The sequence below is a fragment of the Vitis riparia genome, chromosome 2, assembly GCF_004353265.1.
Source record: "Vitis riparia cultivar Riparia Gloire de Montpellier isolate 1030 chromosome 2, EGFV_Vit.rip_1.0, whole genome shotgun sequence".
Lineage (NCBI taxonomy): Eukaryota > Viridiplantae > Streptophyta > Magnoliopsida > Vitales > Vitaceae > Vitis > Vitis riparia.
Genome location: NC_048432.1, coordinates 13,565,730 through 13,579,554, shown reverse-complemented (window position 1 = coordinate 13,579,554; position 13,825 = coordinate 13,565,730). Strand labels below are relative to the sequence as shown.

General features: G+C 39.7%; 1 protein-coding gene across 6 annotated transcripts in view; it reads right to left on the bottom strand.

Annotated features, from left to right (window-relative positions):
- LOC117929657 overlaps window positions 1-13,825 on the bottom strand; it is a 102,274-nt gene that overhangs the window by 31,997 nt on the left and 56,452 nt on the right. For all 6 annotated transcript variants that reach the window (XM_034850018.1, XM_034850058.1, XM_034850051.1 and 3 more), the window contains 8 exons: window positions 13,477-13,614; window positions 13,105-13,347; window positions 12,490-12,617; window positions 11,959-12,082; window positions 10,317-10,478; window positions 9,788-9,935; window positions 9,535-9,635; window positions 6-167 (listed from right to left, as the gene is read on the bottom strand). In XM_034850018.1, coding sequence (XP_034705909.1) covers window positions 6-167; window positions 9,535-9,635; window positions 9,788-9,935; window positions 10,317-10,478; window positions 11,959-12,082; window positions 12,490-12,617; window positions 13,105-13,347; window positions 13,477-13,614 — 1,206 coding nt within the window. The remainder of the gene's footprint in view (window positions 1-5; window positions 168-9,534; window positions 9,636-9,787; window positions 9,936-10,316; window positions 10,479-11,958; window positions 12,083-12,489; window positions 12,618-13,104; window positions 13,348-13,476; window positions 13,615-13,825) is intronic.

Genomic DNA, 13,825 nt, shown 5'->3' with positions numbered 1-13,825 from the left:
ATTACCACAGAATCAAGAAGCTCTAGCAGAAACAATTTTCCAGATTCAATGGCAGCATGGCAATCATCATTTTCATTTATCGGTCCCACCATGTCGGCCAAGTCAGCAAGCTTGCAGAACAGAACAGCAACAGATACACGTGCATACAACTCTGTGTTGATAAATATCTGATAAGAGATGACACCATTTGACAGTATTTTAATTAGGAGTTTCAATAAAGCAATTTAGATAGGATCATTATTTACCTGAATAAAAAAGAACTAATGTAAGAAAGGTATTACTAATAATACCATTGACCATGCAGTTTCCAAAATACCTAACAAACCTACATAGCCAATTATTAACTCGAAACAAAATGTACTCTCATAGACACTAATTAACTGCTAGAAGCAAAATGCCTAAAAGAGGCTCTGTGATGAAGCATGTACGTATCCCAACCTCTTCAAGTCATTCCATAAGTCATCCTCAAGACTCACTTGAGCCCACCAACTCAAAATATGTGGTTCCTTAATTAGTTATTCTTGATTTTATCATCCAAAGACAGGAAGGGGAGAGAGATTCTAAATGCCACACCACTCAAGGTTTACTACAAGAGAACACAGTCTACTCCCAAACCTTGGAGTCTTGCTCCAATTATAAACTCAGAAGAACATACTGAACTCAACTTGAGCGTAGCTCCAATGTGTTAGATGATCCTCATAGGATCATTTACCTATTGTCATTATAAAAAGCAAGATTCATTGTACTCAACATCCCTTCACCAACTTGTTTCATTTGATAATCTTTCAACATTTCATAAAGCATTTGTTACCAAACTTAACTCCATTCACATACCCAAAACTGTTCAAGAGGCATTAGGGGATGGGAATTGGAGGAAAAAAATGCAAGAGGAGATGAGTGTTTTGAAATAAAATAATACCTGGGAGATTGTGGATCTTCCTGTTGAGAAGAAACGTGTTGAGCGTAAGTAGGTATTTCTAATAAAATGTTAGTAACTTGGACAACTTCATAGTAGAAGTTCCCTCATGTAATAGATAATTCTTCTTAAACTTCTCTAGCATATTTTTCAAGTTGAGTGGTAAGAAGGATGGTGAGGAGGGGCAAAAGAGGTGGGAGTTGCTGGTTTGCAGTAGACTCGAAGACTTTTGAAATCTCTGTGGAGGTGTTTGGGAAGAAACTAAGGAGGATTATTGTGGAAAGAAGCAGAGGTTTCACTTCGTGGATCAGATTCGGGGAGTCCAGCTTGGGCTGGTTGTTGGAGGGAGTGGAGGCTAGTTGTAGAGGTGAGGGTGGGCAAAGTTTTGCAAAAAGGTGGGAGGATGGAGGTAGGAAGTTTAGAATAGAATGTCGAGCAAATGATGCCGGTAGATTTTTATTATGCTCTGTGGTTGACTCAGAAGCAAAGAGACATTGCTTGGTGTTCCCGGAAGGTAAAGGTTTTTTGGGAGGATGGGCCTTGCTGGCTGAAAAACTTCGCTCAATAGGAATATTGACAAGAGATGAGACTAGGGAAGCATCTACCTTCCATAAGACTGAGAGCAAAGTTGGGGCGTCCAAGGGGAAGAAAGAGAAATCCTTTGTTGAAGCAGTGAATACAAGAGAAGTTCCAAGAGAAAAAAGGCTAGGGGAGGCTGTGTGGATTCAACTGGGAGAAGAAGATGTGTCAAGAGGTAGGGAGTTTTTGGACCGTTGTTTGGTTGGGAGATGGGGAGAGAAGGGGGCTACGGATTCTGACCTGTGTGATATGGAAAGTTGGGGAAAACATCATTGGAAACTCCAAGGAGGAATGAGGATAGCAAGGATGGGGGGCCCATGCTTTCTGATTGAGTTTGAGTTAAAAGCAGAGGCAAATAATGTGTTACAAAGAGGCTTCCAGTGCTTTAAGGAATCGGTTATACACTTGGAAAGATGGGACCCAAGTGTGGAATGTTCTCGGAGTCGCGAACAAGTTAAGGAAGTCTGGGTGAGAGTGATGGGTTTACCACTGCATCTTTGGAGCCGGGAAGTGTTTAAAAAGATTGGAGACTGTTGTGGGGGCTTTGTTGCAGTGGATGAAAGTATCGGTGCATTAAAGGAACTACAATGGGCCAGAATATTAGTGAAATTGGAGGGCATAGAAGGGCCAAGCTCCCTGCAAGTGGTAATCGACACTACCTGTTACGCTATTCAACTTTGGTGGGAGATGTTGCCAAGGGTGACTGATGTGCTTCCAGCTAGCAGATTTGGGACGGGGAAGAAACTGGAGGTTAGGGAAGAAGAAGGGGGGAATTCACGCGCCGGTTGTGCGGTGGAGATGGTGCAAGCAAAAGGAAAACCTGCAAAGATGGCAGTGTCGTCTGAAGATGGAGAAAGTAGCTGTAGACCAGCCTTGGAGACTCATTTTTCTGATCTGATACAGACAAGAGGGGCAGTGGCAGAGAGGCAGAAGGATGGTGGGGGGAATTTGTCAAAAGCTGGGCCTGCAGTCAAAGTTAATGGTAGGTCGGGCTGGGATTTGGACTCAGAAGTGGAGAGGAGGCCCAGTGAGGAGGGCCCGATGGCCAACAAAGAAGTTGGTGGGCTGGCTCACTTAGGCTCACCCTTAAAATTGAAGAAGCCAAATGCCCAGAAGGAACCAAATGAGGAGGGCAGACTTGAGGTACGTGGGCCGGCCCATTTAGGCCCATTTCCAATTAAATCTGCCAAAGAAATGGGCCGCCCCCAGTTGGATCCACAAAAAGACTCAGCTGGGATCGGGCAGTCCATCTCCTATCCCATAGTCCTCGCTGGTGCTAGGGCTCGCGTGGCTTGTCGGGAGGAGGCACATGGGTGGCCTGACGGGGTCTTGGTCGGCACCCTACTGGGTGCGCCCTCACCGGCGTTAAAATCCAAAGAGCTTACCGACGAAGTTCTAAAGAAGGAGGCGGCCAGGTACACATCTTGTTCTCGGGATGCTTTTTCGTTTGGGGAGCGGGTTCTTTCTTCTTCTTCTCCTTCTGGGCGGGACGGGATGATTGTCGTTTCAGTTGGGAAAAGCGACGTTGGGGAAATAGACATGGACCCTCTAAGGATGATTATGGCGGATGGTAGGGAGGCAAAGGTCCTAGGGTCGCCGGGGATGGCTCTCGGGACTGTTGAACAGGAGGTAGTGGAAGTTGTGGGAAGGGACAATCAGGAAAATTTGGAAGAGAGAAACGAAGAGGACGAGCCGTGTTGGCAGTCCAGCTGCTTGGCTAGGTTTAGCCAATGCCTCGGGATGCCGACGGAGGGCTTTGAAGGAGAGATACTGCTTCTACTCAAAAGAATGAAAGAAAGAAAATTTCAGAAGGGGAAGAAGGGGAACCTGGTTGGTAGGAAAAAGAGAAAGATCGAATCCTCAAAATTAGAAAGGGAATTGAGGAAGTTGGAATGGACCGTGAATTACATTGGAGGAGAAGGGGGGGGCAGTTCGTCCAAAATCAAATGAAGATCCGAATTCTATCTTGGAATGTTAGAGGGGCTAATAATTGTGACAAGAGAAAGGTGATTAAAGCCTTGATTAAGAAGAACAAGGTGGATTTGGTCTGCCTTCAGGAAACAAAAATACAAGAGATGACAAGAGGGATTATTCGGAGTTTAGGGGTGGGGAGATTTTTAGATTGGGGAACTGTGGACTCAAGGGGAACAACTGGCGGCATAGTGGTGTTCTAGGATAATAGGGTGCTGGAGATGATCGAGATAGTAAAGGGAGAATGTTCGATTTCCTGCCATTTTAAAAACTGTGAGGATGGCTTTACGTGGACCTTCACAGGGGTATATGGTCCGACTAAGAGGAGAGATAGGGAAAGTCTTTGGAATGAGCTGAGGGCCATCTACGGCCTTTGGAATGGGTCGTGGTGTGTTGCTGGGGATTTTAATGCTATCCTAAGTCCTGAAGAGCGCAGTAGAGGAGGGAGTTTTAATTCAGATATGAGAAGATTCGCAGATGTAATAGTAGAATTACAGTTAAAGGACTTGCCTCTGTTTGGGGGTCCTTTCACTTGGAGTGGAGGGGTGAATAACCAGACCCTTTCAAGACTAGATCGATTCCTAGTCAATGAGGGGTGGGATTGTCGTTTTTTCCATTCAAGGCAAAACGTTCTTCCAAGACCAATGTCAGACCACTTCCCAATTCTATTAGAAGGAGGGGGTTTGAGAAGTGGACCATCCCCATTCAGATTTGAGAACATGTGGCTTAAGGTGAAGGGGTTTAAGGATTTATTGAAAGCCTAGTGGGAAGGGGATAACTTTAATGGTGCTGCAAGCTTTGTTCTGGCTGAAAAACTAAAGGTGGTGAAGTCTGAACTGAAGGAGTGGAACAGAGACGTCTTTGGCAGGGTGGAGTATAGGAAAAATGTTGCTTAGGATCAGATGCAGTTTTGGGATGCAAAGGAAAAGACAAACAGACTGACGTTGGAAGAGATGGAGGCTAGAAGAAAGGCGAGGGAAGAATACAAAAAATGGGTTCTTCTAGAAGAGGTTACTTGGAGACAAAAGTCAAGGGAAGTGTGGTTGAAAGAAGGGGACAGAAATACGAGCTTCTTCCACAGGATGGCAAATGCCCACAAGAGAAGAAACAATATGGAACGAATAAGAATTAATGGTGTTTGGAAGTCGGAGGAGAATGGGATTAGTGAAGGGATAGTAAATGCCTTTAAAACTTTGTTGTCCAATCCGGGGGACTGGCGCCCTCCTTTGGCTGGACTGCAGTGTGAACAGCTACAGAACTTGGATGCTGATGCTCTGGAGGTGTCGTTCACGGAAGAAGAGGTACACGATGCGCTAGTAGGTTGTAGTGGGGACAAAGCCCCGGGTCCTGATGGATTTACAATGTCTTTCTGGCAGTTTGCATGGGATTTTGTGAAGGAAGATGTGTTGAGATTCTTTAGGCAGTTTCATGAACATAGTAAATTTGTTAAAAGGCTAAATACAACTTTTTTGGTTTTAATCCCAAAAAAAATGGAGGCTAAGGATTTGAGGGATTTCAGGCCCATAAGTTTAGTGGGAAGCCTATACAAGTGGTTGGCTAAGGTTTTAGCCAATAGACTTAAAAAGGTGGTTGGAAAGGTGGTTTCTAAGGCTCAAGGGGCTTTTGTGGAGGGGAGACAAATTCTAGATGCAGTGCTAATAGCTAATGAAGCCATCGACTCGATTCTAAAGAACAATGAAAATGGGATCTTGTGCAAACTTGACATAGAGAAGGCATATGACAATGTGGATTGGTCCTTTCTTCTTACAGTAATGCAGAAAATGGGTTTTGGGGAGAAATGGTTAGGGTGGATCAAGTGGTGCATATCCACTGCAAGTTTCTCTATGCTGATTAATGGAACGCCTAAGGGTTTTTTCCAAAGCTCAAGGGGTTTAAGGCAAGGTGATCCTCTCTCGCCTTACCTCTTTGTGATTGCCATGGAGGTTTTCAGCTCGTTCCTTAAAAGGGCTGTGGATAATGGTTATATTTCGGGCTGTGAGGTGAAGGGAAGGAATGAAATTGGGATTCAGATTTCACACTTGTTGTTTGCCTATGACACTTTGGTGTTTTGCCAAGCCTCCCAAGATCAGCTGACTTACCTAAGTTGGCTGCTAATGTGGTTTGAGGCCGTTTTGGGGCTGAGAATTAACTTGGAGAAGAGTGAACTCATTCCAGTAGGGAGGGTAGTGGATATTGATGATCTCGCCTTGGACTTTGGATGTAAAGTAGGTAGTCTCCCGTCCACTTATTTGGGTCTTCCTTTGGGTGCTCCGTTTAAGTTAGTGGCAGTGTGGGATGGAGTAGAAGAGCGCTTCCGCAAAAGATTGACTATGTGGAAGAGACAATACTTATCTAAGGGAGGAAGAGCAACCTTGATCCGAAGTACTTTGTCAAATCTTCCCATCTACTTTATGTCTGTCCTGAGATTACCAAGTTCAGTTAGACGAAGACTAGAGCAAATCCAAAGGGATTTTCTTTGGGGCGGTGGCAATTTGGAGCGAAAACCACATTTAGTAAGATGGGAGGTGGTGTGCTTAAGCAAAAAGAACGGGGGCTTAGGGATCAAATGCCTTTCCATTCTCAATAAGGTACTCCTTTCTAAATGGAATTGGCGTTTTGCAAACGAGAGAGAGGCTTTGTGGAATCAAGTGATTAGAGGGAAGTATGGGGAAGATAGAGGGGGTTGGTGCACTCAGGAAGTGGGAGAGGCGCATGGCGTCGGGCTTTGGAAAGGAATAAGGATGGATTGGGATTTGGTGGGCGCGCAGACTTTTTTTAGTGTCGGCAATGGGAGGAGAGTGAGGTTTTGGAGGGATAGATGGTGTGGGGATGCCCCTCTGTGTGAGTCGTTTCCTTCCCTCTTTGCCTTATCGATTGAAAAGGAAGCTTGGGTGGCGGATGTTTGGGATCCCTTGATGCAGGGGGGTAGGGGGGGTTGGAACCCTTGTTTTTCAAGAGCCCTAAACGATTGGGAGGTGGAAGAGGCGGAATTATTTTTGGGGTATCTTCACGGGAAGAGAGTCCTTGGAGACATAGATGATACGGTTGTTTGGACCGAAACGAAGAGCGGCATTTTTTCGGCCAAGTCTCTATATCTTGCTCTAGAAGCGGACTGCCCTACTTCTTTTCCATCTAGTTGCATTTGGATGGTGTGGGTACAACCCAAAATCAGTTTTTTTGCGTGGGAGGCCACATGGGGTAAGGCGCTAACCCTAGATCTTGTTCAGAAAAGAGGATGGTCATTGGCAAATAGATGCTTCATGTGTATGGAAAAGGAGGAGACCATAGATCATCTGCTTCTTCACTGTTCAAGAATAAGGGTCTTATGGGAGTTGCTTTTTTCTTTGTTTGGGGTGTCTTGGGTGTTGCCATGCTCAGTTAGAGAGACTCTGCTTAGTTGGCAGATCTCTTCTGTGGGCAAGAAACACAGGAAGGTGTGGAGAGCGGCTCCCCTTCATATTTTTTGGACAGTGTGGAAGGCGAGAAATCGATTAGCTTTCAAGGATGATGAAATATCAATATGGAGATTGAAATATTCCTTTTTATGCTCTCTTTGGTCTGAGGCAAAGCTGTTTATAGTAGAATGCCCTCAAACTTTGGTGAATTTTATAGATTGGTTGGGATCATTGTAAGGTTTTTGGGCCTTTTGGGTGCTTGGGTCTCTTTCTTTGTCTTTGGCTTTTTTGATGGTGGGTGTATAGGTTTGTATACCTTGCATAGGTTGTATACCTAGAGTCGCTCTTTTGGCATCTCTTTATAAATGAATTTTCTTTACTTATCAAAAAAAAAATGATAAAATGTTAGGAAGATGGGAAGGATATACTCAAACTCATTGGATAGATTACTAAGAAACTTTTGCTCCAATGGCAAAGCTGATTACTATTCACAGATTGTTATCCCTTGCTAATAACGTTGATTGGCCATTGTAGTAGTTTGATATAAAGAACGCATTCCACCAAGAAATTTAGAAGAGGATGTTTATATGTAGATACCCCTGGTCTAGAAGTAAATTTCAAGGGCAATAAGGTCTGTCAATTGAATCAGGCTCTTTTTTTTTTTTTTTTCCCCCTTTTTCGATAGGCAAATAAAGGCTTAAACAGTCCCCAAAGCTTAGTTTGGAACATTTACTAAGGCAATGAAGAACATGAAATATATTTAGAGCCAAGGGGACTGTACACTTTTTGTTAAACACCCTAGGAATGAGAAAATAATTCCTTTCATTCCTAGATCAGAACTTATGTAATTGCAAGTCCACAACCATGAAGTAAGCAACTTTTGTTCGAAGAACATGATGATGAGGGTATGCTACCATGGAGAGAAGAGGCTGAATATGTTGACTCAACTAAAGCTATTGATGAAGATAATGATACCATCATGTGTGGAGACAGGATTTTCCTTTACCACAAGCAAGTATAAAAGTATCGGTTTTTATAGAAATATCGATAGTTGGATTTTACATATATATCAAGATATATTAGGGAATATTGATGGAGATTTTGGATAAAAAATCAACAAGATGAAAATTGATCAAAACTCATAAAAATGTTGGGAAAAACTCTAAAAATAAAATAAACAATAAAACACACATTGAGGTTGTTTTGTGAAAGAAATTGATATATGTATAACATAATTTACTACATTCGTCAATAACATTTAGATTTGAAAACACATTTTATACAAATATAATCTAATTTGATGCATTCAATGACAAAAAAAATGATGATAAATGTGTGCTTTTTTCAAAATTTATTTGTAAACTTATGTTATCCCATATATTTAATTAATATACAAAAAAGACAAAAAAAAAAATTATTAAAAAAAATTGATTATGATTATTATATTTTTAATAACAAGTTAAATAGAATTTGAAGATAATATCATTCAGATTAATTTATTTATTAAAATTTTATTTTAATATTTTCTATTTAGTACGAGTCTATTAAAAAGTATATTTACATATTCAATTCTTTTTTCTTAATGAAAGTAAAGATGTGTGTATGTGTGTGTGCGTGTGTGTATTAAGAAGTACATATATATGAGTTTTAGGAAATATAAAATCAAAAGTGAGCTAGCCGGTTTGGTATGGTGTCTCCTATGTAAGGCTGAAGTTCTAGGATCAATTCCTTGCTTTTGTAAAAGTTTTGGAGCCTAAAGAAGCTTTGACCAAGTTGGTTGACCGCCGATAAATCACCGAAAAATATGATTTATCAAACGATATCGGAATTTTTTCCAAAAAAATCTGATTTATCAGATAATATCAGAATTTTTTGCTCAAAATCCAATTTATCGGATAATATCAGCAAATAATCCAAAAAATCAGGATATTTTCATCCATGACTACAAGGAAAGTACTTATTGCCTCAGGGATGGAAAACAATGATGCTTGGCTGCACATTAACATTTTCAGAACTTCAACCACCAGTGAAGGAAAAGTTTGCAAGCTAATCATTGACATGACAGCAACAACAACTTTGTAGCTCAAGAAGCAGTCACTAAACTTAATCTGAAAAGAGGTAAAGCACCCCACCAATACAAGGTTTCTTGGTTTTCACTCCCTTGACCTGGCACCTCGTTTGCAAATTTTCAGGTACTTCGTTGAAGATAGGAATGGCTTGTGAAAAACAAAATAATCAATCTACTCCATCATAGAGCCTACAGAAACCTCACCATACAATTATGTTTAATTTCATGAATTATTCTTTTCTATATAGTGGAAGGTGCCCCTTCCAGATGCAGCAAAAGCCATACTTTAAATGGGTTCTCCAGAATTACTAACATCTAAAATTGAATGATAATTGGGCTACCATCATGTGAAAAAATATTAGTTTTTTCTCATAGGTAAGTGTAATATTGATGCCATTTACAAGAATATAACTGGTGTCTAAAATCAGTTTTGGGACCATGACTTCAATTTGAATAAGGACCAAAAGCCAAAAGCAAGTTACTCCTAGAACAAAACCCACAATTTTTCAAGCAATCTTCTGTCTGTTCACTCCAATTATAGATGCTGATCAAGTAACCATCAAATAATATAGAACCACATAAAATTTATAAATGATATAGCTTACTTCAGTCAGCTCAGGGTCTGGGCTTTTAGCTAGTAATGATACTTCATTCCTTGCATCATGATTTTCAGCTAATTCAGCTTCAAAATCCTCATCGAATGCAACTGATGAAGAAAACTTTCAGATTAAAACAAAAAATAGAAATGCAATATGGAGATGTATACATCATAATTTTACATTACGAAGAATGGAAGATCAAAGAAGAAATAAATTTATTAAAGAAAATACAAATAGAATGGGTAAGCATGTGACATACCAGAGCCATACAGCGTTAGCAGCTTCAACTCTTTCATGTAGTACTTTATTGTCTGAGGATTTGATAGCCACAGCCCTGATAAATGTAATGCTGCAAGACGAATAGTCCGGGGACTTTTTGCACCTTCCTCTAGAATTTTTTCAACAAACTGCAAGATATGTGTTACAACATTAAAAAACTGTTTATTCAAATTAACCTACCAACTAACCCAAAATCTTAAACATTTTGATAGTGGTGGATCAATAGTGTATATCAAGCCCACATGGGCAGTCCTAACACCCCACCTAACAGGCATCTTTCTTTAGGCTTGCAAGTGAACTAAGATCAATGGGGAAATAAACAAGCAGTGACGTTTGAACTTATGACCTTCTGTAACACAATGCTCTAATACTATGTTAAACTACAAATTAAACCCGAAAGCTTAAATTTTTATGTAATGGAGGACCAATAATATACATCAAGATGAAATAGACTACAGCTCTAACAACTCACAAATTAAACCTTCAGCAAGGATAGAAGTACCACATACCCACTTCAGAGGCCCAGGTCCATTGTCAGTCACATGCATGCCCTCATCATTGAACACAGAAGAATGCAAGACAGCAGACAGAAGTGCAGCAATAGGTGCAACTCTCCGCTTGTTACAGCTAACATGCAATATCCAAGAAGAACGAACTAAATGCCACATCATCTGCATTGAAATTGAGACCCATGAACTGATGTGCTCATCAATTTAATCTCGTAAACAAAATTAATATGTACAACACAAATGTACAAAATAGAAGTTTTGGATCAGCACTAGGGCGACTTGAACTTATATTTTTTTCATTTTTACAATATAAATGTCCACAGAAGTTCTCCAAGAAGTCCCTCCTTCAGACATCACAGAAACAGAGAAGCCCATAGATTCATGAATGACTGAGATTAGCATATTGGCAAAGGGTTGAGAACTTCATTTGCCATTCAAACACTAAAATTGAATCATCATCAACTATATAAATTAAAAAATAAAAATAAAAATGAAGTTCGGCAAACAAAAATATATTAACAGCATCAAACAAAAACACACCAAAGTACACAAAGCATATACAAAGGGCATCAAGAGGCAAAGCAAAAAGGGAAGTACAAAATCTATGACAGATGTGGAATCCCCATATATATACCTCCTAACCCACAACAAAAGATTACAAAGAAATATGGATTTGAGTGCTCGGTCTGACTTCGCTTTCAAATAACCAAAGGACTCACAAACATACAACCCTCCAAACCTTCTTCCACTTTTTCCTCAAAAAGCATGATGCCACCCTAGGAGAATTTCTCTAAATAAAGAAAGCATCACCTATGGAATCCCAAATAAGGACAGCACTCAATGCCATATTACACTACCTTTAGCACAACAACTCAAAAAGAAAAGAGAACAACAACAACAGAAGAGAGAGAGAGAGAGAGAGAGAGAGAGAGCAGGAGTCGACATCAAAGAGAACATAATAGGATGGGGGAATTTTCCAATTCATCTTACATAAATTAAAAACTGAGGGTCCAAGGTTGGACTGCAAAAGAAGGTGGTCCACCATCTCCCTGAAATTCTTGTGCATGCAGCACCAGCTTGGTAGCAACATGCCTTCTTTTAACAGATTATCAAATAGTCAAAATGTTTACCAAATATGCAATTCAAACAAAAATATACTTTAACAGGGACTTTACAGCCTGAAACTTTCGCATCCCTCAAAAGGGCAATCCCCATTCCCCTCTTCTATGGTGTCCAGAAATGATCCAACCAGGACTTAAAAACCATTCACCCTTCACCAAGTAGCCTTCTCATAGACTAAGGATCAATGAACTTTTATCAAGGATCAACAAACCTTTATTACTACTAACATGGGGTGGGCATGACAGAAAAGGTGCATGAAAAAAGACTTATTAATTGCCTACTAGAAAAAGTAACCCCACTCCTACAGTAACAACACTTCCTAGAAATACCTGAAAGTGCATTGGTGGAAGAATCCAAATTGTCACCCTGCCTGCATTTCAGATACCATATAACAATTTGGTACCCATGCATCATAAACATGGATGCACAATAACCATTTTTATAGCCATCAAGGTATATATGACAATAAACATGTGCATAAATAGACACAACTCAATATCGGAAAAAATATGAAGTGAACCTGGGCATCCACGCCATGACAAGAGGACACAACTGAACCCAACTTTCCTGAAGTAAACAGCCCCAAGGCCAATCTGACCGATCTCAGCATGGGCAAAACAGAACCCTCCCCAGCATTCTCAAGGCTGCAAATTTGTTTAGGATGGAAACATGTAAGTATCAAAACTCTCAGCAACTAGATGTTACTGTCATAAATAGAAAGTAAGCAAGAAGCAATTACAGACATTTTCCATACAAGTAAGAACACCCGGGCTGTGCTATCACAATTAACAATTGATCCATAGTAAAATTCTTGTAATCTAATTGAAACACATATGAACAGAAGGAAAAAATGGGAGAAAATGGAAACCATAAAAATGATATTTCAGACATCTTAAACAATAAATAAATTACAAAATTGTATAAGAAAGAAATAAATAGAAACTGACAAAATTGGACATGAGAGTATTGCCCATATGAACCCATACATATATCTAATGAAAACATACTTTAGCAACAACAGTTTTACTCAAAAGCACATCTTGTGTTTTACCTCTCAACAAGATCCGAGAAAATCCTTCGGGCAGCAGCATCTGAGAAGAAAGTTGCACATGGCTCTAAATGAACTCCATTTTTAAGAGCATAGTAAGGAATCGACAGCAGAGATTCTAGGCAGTGCCACTGAATTAGTCACAAGATGTCAGTTAGAATCTCTCTTTTTTTCTTTTTTTGGGTATTGTAATAAATAAAAAGACAAATTCCTACAAAAGAACGAAGGATGTATTCTAATTAAACAGGTCATCATCTTCAATCCAAGTTTAAAAAAAAAACACAAACAAACAAATTAAACAATTTATCATCATCATCCAAGTATTGAAGTAATTTTATTGATCAGTCCATTGAGACTAAACAACAAAAAGGTAAACCAAAAGTGAACAAGTAGCATTCTATAACATTTCCATGTGACTGAAGAATCAGATGGATTAATGGTGGTGAACACTTTAGTTAACATAAAAGGACAAAATGAAGAATCTACGCAGACAATCATATTAGGCTACTTCACAACCATGTATGCTAGTTTCCAGATGTTGCAAGTTATGAAATAAATGGAGTTACGAGAATCAAGTAAAACCAAAAACAGAAGCACAAAAAAACAAAGACCGATCACCTTCCAATTCATCAAAATTGCCCGTCGAGTTCGTGCCAAAGCTCCAAATCCAAGGAGACTATTAATGTCCTGAAGAAAAGTAAGAACTAAGGAATCTAACAAGGGCTTGCCTTCTGCCTTTTGTAGCATTGATTTATCATTCTCCCCAATGAGATCCAAGGCTAAAGGAGAGAATACAGATATTACTGCTTTCAAAACAGGAGCTAATGCTTCATATGCTGCAAGGTGAATTTCTGCTCCAATCTGCAACCAAGCATTCAAATCAATAGGTGGAAATATCTCTTGATGAACTAACGAATTCAAAAGGGGATACAATATGGCATAAATCCAACAATCATTCAGACTGGAAGATCTAAAGAAATCAGAACATACCTCTGAATCACATGTTGTGCATGAAATAATCTTCCAGAAGGATTTCCACAAAAAATTGAATGCGAGATTGAGCGAGGCATCACTTTTCAACTGCACACACCATGATGATATAGATGCTACAGTTTTCATGGACATTATCTGCTCATCATATGGAAAAATGACAAGAAAATTACAAAAAAGTTGAATCTTAAGAAAATTATCAATAAGATAATCTTAACATAAACAATGTGTATCAAAAGATGAGTAAATGGACTCAAAAATTAATGGTAAAACAATAGACACAAAAGTCCATGTCCAAAGTTGAGCAAATGCCTATAGAACTATATGTCTTGGCATGCTTAGCACAACA